Source organism: Xenopus laevis, chromosome 1L (assembly GCF_017654675.1).
Source record: "Xenopus laevis strain J_2021 chromosome 1L, Xenopus_laevis_v10.1, whole genome shotgun sequence".
Taxonomy (NCBI): Eukaryota; Metazoa; Chordata; class Amphibia; order Anura; family Pipidae; genus Xenopus; species Xenopus laevis.
In genome coordinates this window covers 116298362-116316904 of record NC_054371.1, presented here as the reverse complement: position 1 = coordinate 116316904, position 18543 = coordinate 116298362, and the positions used below count along the sequence as shown (strand labels likewise).

Genomic DNA, 18543 nt, shown 5'->3' with positions numbered 1-18543 from the left:
TCTCCCATATGTGCCATGCAGAATACAGAGGCAGTATAAAGAGCAACATAATTTGTTTGACCTGAAAACAATGTTTTTCTTATGCACCCTTTGAAATCTTACATTTAAAAGTAATCCTGAATGAACTTCTGACATTGAAAGGCTTAAAGAAAAAGGTTACAAGGCAAACTAATTTGCACAGTGAATACTTCCTAGGGCTATGTTGTAGTAGGTCAAAAGCACATGTTTCAGTGTATCTTACCCACATCAAGAATGTCCAAGGTTATTATGTCAGAGGTGGTGGATCCAAGTCTGTTTGAAGCTTCCACCCAAATCTCGTAGGGTGTGAAGAGGGCAAGATCCTTTGGGATATGGCAGGAGTAAGGCCCCATGGTGTGATATTCTAAACATGTATTATCTCTGCCGTACCACCTGGAAAATATAAGGCTCCTATTAGCTTTCATCTGGTCCCAATTTAACACTTTTTACTATGGTACCTGATTAGCTACGGAATATTTCATAACAACCCCCTATCAAAATCCTATTTGACTTCAGAAACATTCCTAAAGAAAATGTTAAATGAATAAATATCCATGAGTTGTATTTTACTCTGAACCATACTTGTACTCAGTTGAAAGTCTAATTCATGTTTTAAATTAGAAATACATGCAGAATGCAGACAAGAGTCCTAAAGAGGAAACACAAGATCAAAATATATCTGCAAGCAGAAAGCACCATATGAGATTTCCCCTCTGCAAACCACAGATGCCACGAAAAGTTTATATTTTATAGATAATCCAACTGATCAGCAGGTGAAACTGTAATAATAATAATAATACTGACATTTGTATGAGGTCATGCTCATGCTAAGAACTGGCAAATAAGATACATAGGTGGCCTTTAGAACAAAGTGACCACAGTTTGTAAGGCATATTTTTAAGTCACTAAATAGAGACATTTTATTCAAATAAAAACAATATTCCACACCAATAGAAAGAATGAAAATCATATAAAAAATGTAATAACAGACACATTTTAAATGTAAGGCCTCTAAGTCAGTATCCAACATGTTGTTCCACCTAGAAGCATACCTCAGTTTGTATTTCAATGTGTAATTTGTGTGCAGAAATGTCTCCCCTTCACTTCCTGGAACCCATTTGCAGGTTAGATCTTTCATATTCTTTGACCAGCAGGTAATATTGGTTGGTTTTTCAGGGGGCACTGCAAAAGATAAAAAACACATACAACAATATTCCTGTTAGCAAAAAAAAGTCAAACAGATTCGATATAACTGTACTGGTTGTTTTTTTTTTTGTTAACCATATATATTGAACATTATACAATCATTGCTTGTGATGTGTAGACTCAGAAGCAGAACATTTGATTCCCTTCAAGCAAATGCTGGGTTTTTTTGTCTATAAGACACAGTATTTTGGAATTTTATGAATCCAACCATAATTACAACATTCATTATGTGTCCATCAAGGCTGCACCTGCTGTTATATGTATGACAAAATGAAATGACATAAGTACATAATTACATTTGTCCGAATTATTGAATGGGGTTAACGTTTTTGCTAATTTTGCCACGATTTTGCAAATTGTTCTGTGAAGCGAAAGAACAAATTCACTGTTGAACTGTTATGCCTATTCAAGGTAGTTTGCAATACCCCGTGCTCCATCTGTATATGACTGTAGGGATTTAAAGTGATGTGTATCTTTATCTATAGCTAGGATGTCACCATGGCCTAATAGGTTGCCTGAATTGGTGCATTTTTGTCAAAAGTGCCAAACTAAACAGGCATCACATAAACCTAGTACAGCTAATGTTTAATAAGTACTCTCATACAATGCAGGGTGTTCCAGAATTATCATTATATTTATATAACAATGATTATATACAAAGTGGTACACACTACACAGCATAAAAAACGTCCTAGCCCCATGGCCTTGCAACACACATATGCATAAACATCTACCCTATGCCTGTAAGCCATAGAAAACTATTATACATCATTATACAGCTAGAATATGGAACGGTATAATTATATTGCTTCCTAAGGGTGTTAGGGCTAGGGCAAAGTTTGCCTGTATTAGAGCATAAGCCTAATGATATAATTTATGAGTGTAGTGTATGAATTGGAATTTCATTTCATTTTTACCAACAATGCAGTGTTTTAATTTCCAGGGCTCCACATCAAATTTACATCTGCATGTGATTCTTTAGGTGGACTCTGTGCACTCTGTGTATTGACACAGGCTGCTATAGGAACTCAAGCTCCAGGGTTCCCAAATGTCAACAGATTAACTGGTGCACACTTTGGAACAGGGTGCGGGACAGATGTAGTGGAGCCAAAAGCAACTATGCAGAAGTTTAAGGATGAAAGTATCTTTAAGGAATTGCATCAGGTCTCTGTGGTTGCTGGTTATAAATGAGTCCTCGTATATTTAGGAAGAGAGAATCAGTTCCAGGATCCTCTACGAACACATTGTTCCCCCACTAAATTTGATATGCATCCAGTGCATGTTTAATCATGTTGTATTAAAAAAAAGTCAATACAGGTATGAGATATGTTATCCAGAAATCCGTTATCCAGAAAGCTCCGAATTACAAGGCCGTAGACTCCATTTTATCCAAATAATCCAAAGTTTTTAAAATGATTACCTTTTTCTCTGTAGTAATGAAACAGTACCTTGTATTTCATCCCAACTAATATATAATTAATCCTTATAGGAAGTTCAACCAGCATATTGTTTTTTTTTAATGTTTACATAATTTTCTAGTAGACTTAAGGTATAAAGACCCAAATTACGGAAAGATCCATTATCTGGAAAACCCCATGTCCCGAGCATTCCGGATAACAGGTCCCATACCTGTATTAAATCCTACACTAGAGTTGATCATTGCATTAAAAAATGTCTTGCTTTGCTCAAATATACATTCTTTGGGTATATTGGTGGTTTAGAACAGATAGGGATTAAACAATTGGCAGATGTATTCTGTATGCTCCCCATCAGCAAAGCACAACTTTGCATTGACAAGAACTACAAAGCTGAGACTTGTTAGAGAATACAAGTTTGTTATAGTTAATATTTGAAATAAGGCTTTGAGAGGAGAGATCAACTAGTGTCAGTGTGTTATACAATGACTGTTGAATGATTTTTAATCTCCTGTCAAAGTATTCTACATAGGCTGCATTCTTGTACAATTGCTTGTTGTCGATTTGTGAATAAGGATAAATGTACGTACAACAAGGTAATTCCATGCCATGGATGTTCTTAAACATTCCTCATCCTATTTTAATGGAATAGCCCAGAGGCAGAAGCAGAGTACTCTAGGAATGACTTAATAGAATAAAGTGCTTGGATAGAAAAGAATTGTCTTGAGCATAACAGGATGAGCATTTTATAGCATGCAAGGTTTTTTTTTTGTATTGTATTTATACAGATAAACTGGGCTGGAAAGCAATATGTATTGCTGTTTCAGCCAGAAAAATATAAAATTGTAACCCCTTATGTTACAGTAGCTAGAATCCATTACAGCATACGGCGGCATAACTACAGGGTGCCGGATTTCCCCACACACACCAGCACTCACACAACCTATACACACCCCTTTATCCCACCAACTTGCTCTCATATTGAGACCCCTGCGGAGTCTGCTTTCTGGCAGCACACTGATAACACCAGTGGTAAACTTAATATATGCTAAGCTTTGAGTTGCCTAATTTTCAATGTACAAGGGGAAAAATGTTGTATGATCACTAAAGAAGCTCAAACATCAGTGGCTGACAATGACATGCATGTGCAAGGAACCCCGCATTCTGCCCCTGACTCCTAATCAATCATTGAAATCAATGCATTGCCTTAATGAACAAATTATAGTTATAAGTGTTGAATTTGTATGTATTATTAGTGTCATGGTTTCAGACAGTTAAAGGAGAAGGAAAGGTTAAAACTAAGTAAGCCTTATCAGAAAGGTCCATCCAAATATACCAGTAAACCCCCAAAGTAATGTTGCTCTGAGTCCCCTGTCAAAAGAAACACTGCATTTCTTTCCTTCTATTGTGTACACATGGGCTTCTGTATCAGACTTCCTGCCTTCAGCTTAAACCTCATTGCCCTGGGCAAGAGCATGCTCAGTTTGCTCCTCTCCCCCCCACCCCCTCCCTTCTCTACTGTAATCTGAGCCCAGAGCAGGGAGAGACTCAGGCAGGAAGTGATGTCACACCACATTAATACTGCAGCTCGTATTCTAAACAAACAGAGAGTTTCTAGAGCTTTTTACTCAGGTATGGTAAAACATTCTACAGAATAAATATAGCATTCTAGCTTGCACTATTGCAGATAATCTATTGGCAATAAAATGCCTCCGTAGCTTTCCTTCTCCTTTAAATACATTAAAAGTTGATAAGACTGTTGACAAGTTATTTGGTCTAATGGCTGCAAATATGCATGCATAATCACCAAGCACCACAACATGGAGACATTTTTATCACATGGTGGTTTACTATAATAGACAAACGTTTTTGCATTTGCACCTGTTGAGGGTGGCACAAATATGCTGTGAATTACAATACACAGTTTGCTTCCAGAACACCTAAAAATGGCTAATGTATTAGGGCTCATTTATATCCTCCAGTGTAGTGAGAAAAGTGATATTTCCGGTGCAAGTACCATGTTTTTGCCCCAGAATTCCAGCATTGTTGCAGTCAAGTGGGAGTTGCAGTTGATGCAGTTGTGGTCAATGTGTCAAAATTAGTGTGAGCTGACGTCATATGCAGTGTGCAAGTGATGCATGCGGCCTATTATTTCGATGCAATCTGTGGGAACCCTGGTCTGGAGGTGGTGGTAGCTCCAGGGTTCCTTTGCATCAGTAGGTTCAGCAGTTCTTGATTCGGAGTAGGAAGGAAGAGGCAACTACATGGAAGTGCAAGGAGCACATTTTGACACATTAATGAATGGGTTTTTATGCACAACTATGGGGAAATTTGTGTGAATGCAATTATAAATTAGCCCTATTATTTTACTTCATCCATTATATTATATGAGAGATTCTACAGTATACAGATAGTTTACATAAAACTGCAATTATAATCATATAATAGATCACAGATGAGTTTTGGCATCCTGGTCCACCCATGCCTCCATTTGTGCTTTTCATATCATTTCTTGACATGTCCAGGTATACTCAGCACTTTGCTGTGCCCTACTAATGAAATGTATTTGAATTGGCAATGCTCTTGCTGCTTTGGAGCAAGAAAAGCTACTGTTTCAATATTATACTGCCTCATTAAATTGGACTATGTTGAAAATAAATCTTTTATATGCGGTTTAAGAGTTACTTGGATTTTCTTTCAGGTTCTACACAGAGATCTGGTGGATTTGGACTGTCCTTGCAAACAGGAATAAAGAGAGCTTTTATTCCTATAAATCTTTATTAAAATGTAAATCTTTACAGGACTTGATAAAATACCTTTATTTCTGGCATTTTTATAGTACTCATTAAATGCCCATTAGTCATCTGAAAATATTGCTACATATCCTTTAAGCGCTTCTTACATGTATAAAAACTACTGGATTTAATAAAAGAGCATTCAGAGAAGAGGTTTCTCTGCCCCTGAGTAAGAAGGCTTGGGTGAATTCCACACTATAGCAATAGATGACTAAGAGAAATGTATTCAGAAAAAGTGAAGCAATATTTGAAACAAATTCTAAACATTTAGAGGCCAAAGAAAAATAAATATTAAACCAATTAGAGCGGTACTTCACTTATTTGTAGTTTGCTCAGCATGTAATATTAGCTTTCTCTCTGCTCTTCTCATCTGCAGTTTATTATGTCTTAAAAGAGTTTAGCAAATGCTCAGGCAATCTAGTAAAAATATAGGTACCGACTACAGAAACTATTAATGCCTTTTGGGAAAACTTCAGTATCCTAAACTATAGGTTTAGATTAGTGAAAATTTGGGGATATTTTGTCTTTAATTTAACTTTATTTAATTTGTCTTTATCATCTTCTTATTCTCTCTCACCCTACAATATAATACATTTGCTTGTATATTTCAATGTTTTTGTACAGCTTGCTGTGACATAGGTTTTCTTCACTGGCTTCACCTGAAGAATGAATTGCATTGTTCTATTTATACCTATGGAGAACAATTCCTATGTAAGCAAAATTAGAGCTAACAATAGCTAGAGAAATGAATGTTTGGGTACACCATTGCTGTTATACCAAATGCCTACACACCCTAGCACAAATAATGGATTTCTAAAATTAAGACGAATGTCATGCAAATCTTATGTTATTTATAGGGCATATCAGGGGTGATGGAGTATTACTTTATAGTGATGTATACAAATGAAACTGTTATAAAACGTATTAATTATTATGTATTGACCTCCCCTTAAATATCCATTTAGAGTTATAGCCTGGAAACAGATATTGTTTTAGTACTGAATATCCTCGGAAGGCTATGGCAGGTTGACTGTTGTAACATTTTATGCATTTCTAACCTTTTTAATGTACTAAGCTGCCCAGATATTGTCTTGAAACCACCACTAGATTTGAGTCCAAAAAAGTCTTTTTACTCTAGTACTGCAGAGCATTTACATATTTTAAATAATTTGCATATGCCGGAATTTAAAACAGAAAATGTGCATGTGAAGGCAAAAAAACTATTTTCCATTTATCTCATTTATGCGAAGGCCTAAGAAGACATTGGATTACACTGTACATCAACGTGCAGATACAGATCTATACATATTTTATAGTTGCACCTGTTATTATTTTAGAGATAGGTGTTAGAGTCTTTGTACAGTTCTTTGACGTGATTAACAGATGTGAAAGCTGTAACGCCTTACTTCAAAGAGTAAAGCCTGTAATGCAGGATGGGCATCTTTGCACCGGTATTGTTTTTGCAACAAGGCTTCCACACTAAATCAGAGCCATACCACATTACAGCTGCAATATGTTCTCTCATACTTGTTTTCTAAAATAAATATCCCTCTCCCTGTAACATTCTGTTTATTTTACATGTGGTTGCTAATGGAAAGTCTAAAGAGAACCTTTTTACTACGGTAAATGATCGTAGGCATTAACCTTGCCATTTCTTGCTTATTGAAGTAATTGGCCTAATGGCTAAACCCTTTGAGCTTTGTCAAACAATGAAATACCGAGAAACCTATTAAAATCGCCATGAGTGAACATGGAAGTCCGGGCCAAAACACAGCATAAATTCTGATGTCTAGTTATTTTTGCATTCTCGTAACTGAGCTATTTCTAGAATTGTGTCCATTTGAGTTTAAACTTTTGTCTGATATCAACAGGGTAAAAATCAATTGTTTATATAGAGACTTTATACAGAGAGTAGCTCTATAAATAGTAGTCACACTTATTCTTAAAGTTTACCCATTTTTAGGTTAATGTCACACATGGTGATTTCTCCTTTGATTCCACAGTAAAGCTGGCCACAAAACGCAAAAGATCCGATCGTATGAATCAACGTACCATCAGACTTTCCCATCTCCCGACCTACCACTAACCATAAAGATCAAAGCTAGTCTCCCTCTGAAAATCATACAATCGGAAATACATGCAGAGATATTACCCGTAGCCGACAGAAATTTTCTAACATGTCCGATCGACCAAACGACCAATCTCCGCCGGACTTGCGTCTATGGCCAGCTTAAGAGAAGTCCCCAAATGGGTAATGGTTGCTTTTCATTAAATTTAGTAGGATTGCAGGGCTTAGATATATACTCCCCCAACCAATCCACAATTTCTTCCCTTACAGCAGGGGTCCCCAAACTTTTTTTTACCTGTGAGCCAAATTCAAATGTTAAAAAAGTTGGAGAGCAACACAAGCATGCAAAAAGGTCCTGGGTGTGCCAGTTATTGGCTGTGATTGACTATTGGTAGCCCATATGTGGACGGTCAGCCCACAAGTTGATCTGTTTGGAAGCACACATGGTTTTTATGCAACAAAAACTTGCCTTCCTTGTCAGGAATTTAAACATAAGCACCTGCTTGGAAGCCACTGACAGCAACATCCAATAAGTTAGTGAGCAACATGTTGCTCGCAAGCCACTGGTTGGGGATCACATAGCTACTTTAAAGGCCTATTCAAAAGACAAATTCTAAGCTGAAATATGCAGAAGAAGGATTCCTTTAATGCCAATAAGCTGTTTCTTTCATACAAACTATGCAGTTTAGAAGCATTTGCAAATTGAGGAGATGCATATTTTTTAGAGCTACTAGACCTTCAAGTAAGGCTTTGTTTCACAACCTCTGTGTAATAGAGTCCTAGACTATGGGGTAGCCCCCTCCTAGGGGACAGTTCGTATGATGATGACAACCTCTCCTTTAAGTAATTAACCACTATTAAGTATTGGGAGCAGCCACACTGATCTGGTTTGACTACAAGTTTCTCATAAATTATAACACTGAAAAGTATATAAGGAATTTGTGTTTGCCTGGAAACCTGTTGTGTATTGATGTTTACACGCTTAACGTGATACTGACACTAAAAAACAACTTTTCAAAATATTAATATACACAAAAAATTACCTATGGGTCATGTTGACCATTTTTCACTAATAGGGCTGTTTTTGTTCCTAAACCTGAATGTTTTGCCAACCTTTGTAATATGTATAAACCTCAGGAAACAACAATTGAGGAACCGGCACACAGAGATAAATCCAAAAAGGGATTGACCCCTACGTGTTTAATGTGTCATGCAATACATAACGTTTCGGGGGCTGGCCCCTTCGCCAGCCTCTGAAACGTTGTGTACTACGTGACACATTAAACACATAGGGGTCAATCCCCCTTTGCAATTATCTCTGTGTGCTGGTTCCTCAATTGTTTGTTTCCTGTGGATCCATGGGAAGGCCGTCTCCCTAGAGGACTGAGCATCAAATATACAGGAGGGCCTGGGAGTGCATGCAAAATTTACTTTGACCAGAGTTTCTAAACCTAACAGACTACTGTTCAGTAATGTAACTATGAGGTGGGCCTGGGTGCACCTCACAAACTGCTAGCGGGCTCGCAGGGGGTGCGGCCCTAGTACAACTGTACCCCCTGCTACCCCGGTAGTTCTGCCACTGCTATTGTTGCACAAATATGGCAGCCCCCTCATAGAGAACCATGGGGAATCAGGTAATGTAAAATTATCAGTGAATACGTTTATGGCAAAATTATAAACAGCATGCAAAGACAATGTTATGATAGTTTTAATTTCAGGTGTAACTACCTCTTTAATACCAGAAGACCCATGTTTTGTTAATTCAGGGTGGGGAAAATTACATTATGACTTAATTAATTTACTTTTGTTTGGTGCAATAACTTTATAGGTGATATAGGTCTATAATAAACTACTGTAGCCAGTAGATTACAGACAAGATGTCTTAAATGTTACCATTCACCCTAACAGACACCCTAACACAGTGGAGGAGATTAAGCACAGGTGACAAAACATCCTGTCTGCTTTAAAGTCTGTAGTCTATAATATGCTGTGAAGCATTCAAAGATTGCAGTGGCACACCTTCATAGATCATAGACAAAATTAAGAAAAATCAAACGGGGAAATGTAACATGTTAGAGTTAACATTTTGGTTGCATCAAAGTAACAAAAACACAATGTTAACTGTAAATAAAAATAATTATGATTGTTAAAGGGATACTGTCATGGGAAAACATGTTTTTTTCAAAAAACTTTAGTAACTCTTTACTGCTGTACTGCAAGTTGGAGTGATATCACCCCTTTCCTTTTCCCCCCTCAGCAGCCTAACAAAAGAACATTGGGAATGTAACAAGATAACAGCTCTATAACACAAGATAACAGCTGCCTGGTAGATCTAAAAACAACACTCAATAGTAAAAGCCAAGTCCCACTGAGACACATTCAGTTACATTAAGTAGGAGAAATAACAGCCTGCCAGAAAGTAGTTCCATCCTAAAGTGCAGGCACAAGTCACATGACTGGGGCAGCTGGGAAACTGACAATATGTCTAGCCCCATGTCAAATTTCAAAATTAAATACAAAAAAAATCAGTTTGCTCTTTTGAAAAATTATTTTAATGCAGAAGTCTGCTGGAGTAGCACTAATAACTGATGCGTTTTGAAAAAAACATGTTTTCCCATGACAGTATCCCTTTAATAAAAGTAAATAAGGGATACAGAAACTGATGTTGGCAAGCCAATTAATTTTTAACTTTATGACAAAACCAGTATTTCATATCACGTTGCCACCTATACAAATTATAATCTTAAAGAAATGCAAAATCTACACAGTGCAGTTTTCCATAATACCTTTGAAAAAAAGTCCCCAAATATACATTTGTTTTTTGGGGGGGGGATAGAGGATAACTCCAGAGATGACCTCCTGTGTCAAATTTATAAATATTTGAAGGGACCTCCAAAGTTTGGCCTTGTATAGAAAACTAGCCTTAAAACTCTAATACGGACAAGATCTTCTTGTCTAGAATTTGCTTCTTGGTGATAATTTAATGTTAACCCACCGGTGATACACAATTGGGCATCCATTCAGTTATACATGCCCTTGTTTTCTAAGCCTGAGAAGTAAAAACATACATCCAACATAAAGACATGAGCCCGCCAGGATTCTCCCGTCTTTGCCGTGACACACCAGGTTATCTCCTGACTGCTGCTTGGATCCGTTCAGGTTATTCAAGACCACACTTAAAGATGTGCTGTTGAGTATCCTATATAGCTCTGCTGGGAGTCGTCTCCCATTGAAGGTCCAGGATAGGTCCTCAACTTTCAGGTTTAAATCTTGGTCCACTGAGCAAGAAGCGGTTAGTGATGATCCTATTGTTAGAGTTGGGTCTTGTGGGATTATTACAGCAGGATCTGCAGAGGAAATGAGGAGAAATTAATTGTAAGTAATTAGTGGGTATGTTACTCAGGCATTCTAGATACAGGGTTAAATACAAATTAACTATATTTACTGGTTACTTAATATGGTATGTGTAAGTCTTCTGTGTGAATCATTTGTTTGTTATATTAAGTGTCTTACCATGCATCATTACGACCTCAAATATTTTTTTAATTACAGTTAGTCTCCAAGAAAGAGAGGGTATGATTTAAATTGTCTTCAGCTTCAAAAGTATAGTATTGATCATAACACAGGTCCTGTCTTCCAACTACTGTAATAATCATGGTTTCCTTACACAACTGATATGATTACAATATAGGAACAATTTCTCACCTAGGCAGAAAAACAACATTAAAAGTAAACTTTTTTTTTACCTTTAAAAAACTATAACATACCGTAATTCTACATAACAGAAATACACCATAAGGGCAATGATTTTATTGCAGAATACTATCCTGTGTGATCAATGGCCCACATTAAATATCCTTTTTTCATGACGCGTTCCAATATACAAAACTACATAAACACTGCACAAACATTTCATATGCACATATGCACAAACAAATCATTTTTATATAGCGGCAAGATTGCTCATATTGCATATATTTTATTCCTCGTAAAACTAATTCAAAGTACAATTCAGGCTAGTTTTAGAGGACTTTATGAAGTAGGAGATTATCTATCATAAGAATCTTGGGAACATGTAAGAAATGTGGAAACTCATGAAATGTACAAAGTCAAATCCTGGATCTTTGAACCTATAGCAATTAAGTATTTGTGTTCATCCAGCAGAACTACCACCGCCTGACTGGTTTACTAGAAATGAAGCAAACTTGGCATTTGTTATTACATTACCCTCTTGTGAATAGTGATGGGCGAATTTATTCGCCAGGCGCGAATTCACTGCGAATTTGCGCGATACGCCGCCAGCGAATACATCCGTGAAACGCCCGCGAAAATTCGCCGGCGTCAAAAAAAAAATTTCCGAAAAAACGGACGCCGGCGTCAAAAACGGGCGCCGGCGTAAAAAAACGGGCGCCGGCGTAAAAAGACGGGCATCGGCGTCAAAAACGAGACGCCAGCGCCGTTTTGCGACTTTCGCGCGAAATTCGCGAATTTTCCGACGAAACGCCGCAAATTCGCCCATCACTACTTGTGAATCCTCCAGGCTTTTCTGCTTTGAAGAGCCTCCATAAAGAATTACATGGAGACTAAATTCAGTATCTGTCTGTTTCCTAACTTTGAACCACATGAGTAACACAGACATTAAAATATAGAAAAATATATTATGCAATCCATTATCTGGAAACCCGTTATATAGAAAGCTCAGAATTATGGTAAGGCCGTCTCCCATTAACTTCATTTTTAATCATATAATTCAAAATTTAAAAAAGTATTTCCTTTTTCTCTGTAATAATAATCAATCCCTTGAACTTGGTCCCAACTAAGATATAATTAATGCTTATTGGAGGCAAACTAGCCTATTGGGTTTAATGTTTCAATTTTTTTAGTAGACATAAGGTATGGAGATCCAAATAAGGGAAATAGAAAACAGAAAAAAACAGGTCCCAGGCATTCTGGATAACAGGTCCCATAAACTGTATCCATAAGCATCTAGAATGCAGTTGAATTAGTCCTCCTAAGGGCAAATTTACTAACCAGCGAAGTGGCTAACGCTAGAGAAAATCCGCCAGCGTTACATCATTTTGCCACTTCGCCACTTTACTAAAAGTGTCCCTGGCGAAAATTCGCTAGCGATCTAGTTAAACTAGCACAACTTCGCAGCCTAACACCAGACGAAGTTGCACTCTGGCAAAGGGGCGAAACTACGAAAATGTACTACGTTTTTTTTTTTCTGAATGTTACCTCTTTCGCCAGAGTCACTTCGCCAGGTCAGACCAGGAGGAGTGCAATAGAGTAGATAGGAGTTTGTAAAAAAAAAAAAAAAGTTGACGTTGAAGTTGACGCTGGCGTTTTTTACTTTTTATAGGTACCCTCCTTCCCCCCTACTTTTGTTAACATGGCACCTAAACTATACTGTAGGCACATGTGTAGGGCATTAGATCACCTCTATATAATTTTATTAAGCTGCAGCATACACGTCCATTTAAACTTCTATTTCGCGCTGTATGCAAATTAGCCTTCACTAGCGCAACTTCGAACAGCTGATCGTAACATCCCTAGCGCAACTTCGCAATCGATCGGTAACTTGTGCGCAACTTCGGATCTTTGTGAATTTGCGCAGCCCTGGTGAATCTACGCCTGGAGAAGTGCGGCGAAGACAACACTGGCGCAATTTTGGAGGTAAGTAAATTTGCCCCTTAGTCCTTAGTTGTCTAGCAACAGAAATGTATATGCTCAACGCTTCTTTATTTTGTGGGTCTGGGTTAATGGTAAATTACTCCTTATGTGTTATGCAGTTTTATTAATATTGCATATTTATAGGACTTCCACTGGGCCCTTATATATTTTTTGATCCCTCCTCGGGGTTTGCTATCTCTACCAGTTTTGATAAAAGACAGAATGCAAGCTTGAAATCTCACTAAAATGTCTATAAAATTTCTACCCTATTCTTATGCACTGGAATGCTGAATAGCATAATGTGCTATTCTATAGTGTACTACACCTGCAGGTGGAGAAAAATGTTATCTAAGCATTTGGGGGCAGATTTGATAAAGGGCATAGTGACTACCGTTACCGTTTTTAAGCACTTCGCCGATTTACTAACGGGGGCAGGCGTAACTTCACTAGCGAAAGAGACAGACGCTAGTGCTTATTCACACTCTATCGCCAGGGAATTTTCGCTCTGGCGAATGGACGTTACTCCACAAATTCACAAAGATGCGGATTTTACTGAACGTTACCGCTTCCGCCAGACTTGCCTTCGCCAGCTCAGACCAGTTGAAGTGCAATGGAGTGCCTAGATTATCCTCAATTTTTAGTGGAAAAATGTTCTAAGTCCCAAAAAACGCTGGCGTCTTTTCCTTTTTTCAGAGTGATAGCCTTGAAAAAGTCCTTGAAAATTTTTTTGGGTAACCGGGTTCTCCCATACATTTTCTAACATATGGAACATAAACTATACAGTGGGCTCATTTGTAGTGCATTATAACAACTCTATTTTTTTTAATAAGGTTTCCTGGACTTGTGTAATGTAATTTATTTGCTGCAACATATGTGTCCATTAAACTTTAAATTTCCCACCATATGCAAATTAGAGCCTGATCGAAGACCTCTAATGAAGTTGCGCTAGGCATAATTGAACGCTAGTGCATCTTCACTTTGATTGTCGAAGTAACGCTAGTGAAAAATTGCCAGCGTTCGGCGTCCTGGATGCAACTTTGCATTTTTAGTAAATTAGCGTTGTCAGAGCAAATTTTCATCTGTGTAGCGATAGGTGCAAAGCTGTCACTGGCGAATTTTCACATGTACATTTCCCCCTTGGAGCGCAGACTATCCATTGACGAGGGATGTTGAACAAAAGCAGATGACCACGAAGGAAGGGGAGGTAAGAGCTTAGAAATCATGGAAAATATGAGGAATGGGCTAAGAAAATGGGTTGTGATGAAGATGCATGTATCGATGCTGGCATGACCAAGACATTCCAGTGGCTGGGTGATGTCCTAAAAGTACGTACAGTAGTTGTGACCCAGTTATGTGTCAGTTATTGATAATTATCAATTATTGGTCCATAGTAAACTGCCTAACATCAAAGCATAGCTTGAATTGAATATCAGGAATAAGGTATTACAGTGGTTGTACAGGTTTAGCTCCTATGTGCCCTCTGATGGCATCTGTTCCTCTGCAACACCTGTGATTCCAAAGCTTGCACAGCTCTTGCCTACAAAGTATCACACTAAGACATGGCTGGGAGATATAGTGGTTCTTTGAGAGCAGAATCGTGGTTAAGTTAATGATATTATTAGTGGTGCTTGACATAATTCAGAATCACTATATGTCGTTGTTGATGTCATTCTTACTACTTCACATTCTGTGCCTTTCCAAAAGTCTTATCATATTGTATTACACTATGGGGATAGGTAATCTACTAAGCACCAATGTCCAGCGCCACTAGTAAAACCACTAGTAACTTACAGGAGAAAGTGGATCAGTATTATTATACTGCTAAAACAAGACGTGTTCTGAAAATCAGTGTTTGGAACTAAATAATTCTCAATCACTCTCTATTTATTTTTCATGGAAATCGTATCAGCCTCAGGCAGTAAAATGGTTACAAGATTGACAGCTTGAAATATATCTTAAATTAAACATTTCCAACTGTCTTGTGATCCTTTCCTGTCAAGCTTAATGTTCTGTGAAGAAAGCACACATTTTGGCAGAAGGAATGCAAGGCTGTGGTTTAAATGTGGTCATTTTGTGGTTGATTATGCAAATTATGTATAACAAAAAGTAGACAAATGTTATAAAGTAGCCAGCTAATTATTTGTCTTCTCTGAATGATACCATCTCAAATAAAAGGAATCTGCATTGTAGTTATTCATATTTTTTAGTCATACATAGAGAGGTTTGATGTCCTGCCAGCAAATGTCAGAGAGCAGAGAAAGCTCCTGAAGACTAGCTCATAATATGAAACAGTCTATGATGTATGGGCAATGACTAGAGATCCTGTGGCTGAAGTCTGAATTTTTATGATAGAATGGATTTTAAAATGTTATTGTCAGAAGATGTTAGATAGTTGGATAGACAACTAGAACATAGGAAGATAGTAGTAAACACATTAAGTAGATATATACAGTAGACTATATATAGTTTGAAATATGTTTCTGATTAACAGTGATTAAACGGCTCCAAAAACACGAAGTATAATTCAAAAAATTTCAGCCCAGTAATGTATTGGTCTAAATGAAGTTGAAGGAGAGTAAGGTACCACATCAGTGCCCCTGACTGTTCGATAAGCAGGGAAAGTCATTGATTTAAATGATATATTTATACAATGTAATACATTGGTATGAATACATGACACTGAATAAGTCAAAAATCATCTCAAATCATAAACAAGTTCAATAAAGTATAAGCCTCTATTGAGATCTGGATGAGGGACCTCCCACCTTCTGACTGTCATATATTTAAAACATTTTAAAAACACACTCAACATCACTGTAGACTTACAGGTATTGATGGCAGACCAGCTTAAATAATTAGTTAATCACAATACACATAATTTAAATTTACATTTAACATAATATAATTCTGAAAGCAAAATCATATCATCCTAGACAATTGATAACAAACATACCCTATGGTGAATTTGTTACATTGCATTATTCTTGTGAATAATGTGACCTACCTTTAAGCAGGGGATATACTCTGGAGACGACCTAGATGAGTATGTCCCATTGATCCCTCAGTGATCCCCAACCAGTGGCACGTGAGCAACATGTTGCTCACCCGCCTTTTGGTTACTGCTCTCAGTGGCCTAAAAGCAGGTGCTTATTTTTTAATTCCAGGCTTGGAGGCAAGTTTTAGTTGCATAAAAACCTGGTGTACAGCCTATGAGAACCTCCTTTAGACTGCCTGTCCACATAGTGGCTACCAAATAGCCAATTATAGCCATTATTTTGCACCCCTCATAACCGTTTTTCATGATGTTGCTCTCCAACTCCTTGTAAAATTGAACGTGGCTCTAATGGAAAAAAAAGGTTGGGGACCCAAGCTTTAGAGTGAGGTATATCTCCTCTAGTGCGAAGGATAATTCTGGATTCTATATTGCATACTTCAGTCCACTATTTGAGAAAATAAAAAGGATTATAAATAAAAACAGATCCTACAAACAGATCCTACATTAAATCAAATATTGAAGTGTAGGCTTGTGACTAGGAGGACAAAAACATTAAAGTGGTAATCTATCCCATAGTTTTATTGAAGACTAGGGTATGGAAGGGTATATTCGCTTGTGTAGGGAAAGGCTCATAATGCAATTTAGAAATATTAAAATGCTTAGAATTCTGTTTATGAGTCACCCACTCCACCCACACAAACAGAAATGTTTTATTTTCAGTACCATGGACAAGAGGCAGGCCTTAATTAGCCTGTAACTTTTCATCTTCCTCACACAGACATTCCAGAATTCATTAACATATTGATGCGAGCAATACAAATTTCCATTGATAGTGAACAATGTTAAATTTCTGTACTAAGCGGTTATCTCTCTTTCATTGTCTTACACATCCACACACAAGTACATAAATTCTACTAAAATGTAGGGATACTAAATAGCTATCTCCAACAAAACCAACTCTTTCTCTTAAGGATACAAAGAGCATACCTTAGCATCTCTTATTAAATATAACAAAAGTTGTACCAGCCATCATCATACAAAACAATTGATGGGCAAATAAAGATAATGCAAGTCATGAACACCTCTCTCCAAGGATGTGATTCCTACAGCTCCCCAATATCCCAGGACCACTACCCAAGGAAATACTGTATATAAACATATTGGGGATTTAGTTTGAGATTCGACCAAGATTTGGCTTTTTTCAGCAGGTTTTCGAATATGGCAGAAGCCAAGTGCCTGGCCGAACTGGGGTCATAGGTTTGATTCCAACCAGGGCACTGCAAGTAGTGTGGAATTATAGTCCTCAACTGCCTTCTCTCTGCAGTGCTTTGAAGGAACCTTCCAATTTGAATTAATGCTCTTTTCCCTACAAGGCTGTCAGCTGAGAGAACATTTCTTTTTACTGCACATTTGCATTTATACAAAAATTAATGCCGTCCTACTGTTAGTTTCATTTTTACAGGTTGACCCTCATGCTTGCTGTCATTCACCGTACTACTCATGCAGGTACAACACAAACGGTGAAGTATTCAGAAATGCTTAAACATCACAGCTTCAGAAAATTCAGAAATATGCAGGTATACAGCATTGTCAGTTGTAAATATGTAAATATATCTAAATTTAAAAATGCATTTCTAACACTGAAATCCATAATGCCTTTAGGAATGCATAAAAGTGTTGCATCGGTCATAATCTTTGCTATACACCCTATTCTGTTCTTGTTTTGCATTACCATTTATCTGATACAATAACAAGAAGGGCCTTAATCATGAATACTTACACTTTGTAATTTTTGTAATTTTCATTTTAAATATCTTTTCTTTTCATAAAATATTTTGGAAAGTGTTGCAGCTTGCCTTAGCCTGCCATCTGTTGGCCTTTACCAATGGCTGCAGCTTCAAATTTTCAACTATAAAATATCTACATTATAGGAGATGAAAATGGGTGTTTTTAAATGTTATTGCATTGTAGCTCCCATTAACATTTATTAGTCAGTGCAGTTTTTTAGTAGCAGTAGTATCAGGTGGAGAGTAACATTTTGAGTACTCAAAAGTTGCTATTCTAATTCTAATCTAGAATTCATGTGATTTAGTTGTATAATCACATTTACTTTACAGTGCTAAGCAATATGTTGGCGCTATATAAATACATGTTAATAATAATAATAATAATAATAATTACATTACATGATCTTTTGATCACTTTGATTTTGCGGCCTTCTGATTTTTAATGCAGTTGTGTTTGGTTGGGCTTTTTCAATCATTTAGGTGAATTTTAAATGGGCATTTGCACGATGAAGTAATTACATGGCACAAATGTAAAAGGTGCCTAAATGTATCTTCTCAACCATCCAAAAGAAACAAAAACAAAATA

At 37.1% G+C, this 18543-nt stretch overlaps 2 protein-coding genes across 5 annotated transcripts in view; one reads left to right on the top strand and one right to left on the bottom strand.

Moving 5' to 3' along the window:
* Window positions 1–18543, top strand: part of fkbp8.L (FKBP prolyl isomerase 8 L homeolog) — a 450571-nt gene that overhangs the window by 234014 nt on the left and 198014 nt on the right. The window lies entirely within an intron of this gene.
* crlf1.L (cytokine receptor-like factor 1 L homeolog) overlaps window positions 1–18543 on the bottom strand; it is an 84720-nt gene that overhangs the window by 24334 nt on the left and 41843 nt on the right. For all 4 annotated transcript variants that reach the window (XM_018256220.2, XM_018256228.2, XM_018256242.2 and 1 more), the window contains exons 2-4: window positions 10571–10849; window positions 1071–1200; window positions 242–411 (exon numbers count right to left, since the gene is read on the bottom strand). In XM_018256220.2, the coding sequence (XP_018111709.1) occupies window positions 242–411; window positions 1071–1200; window positions 10571–10849 (579 nt within the window). The remainder of the gene's footprint in view (window positions 1–241; window positions 412–1070; window positions 1201–10570; window positions 10850–18543) is intronic.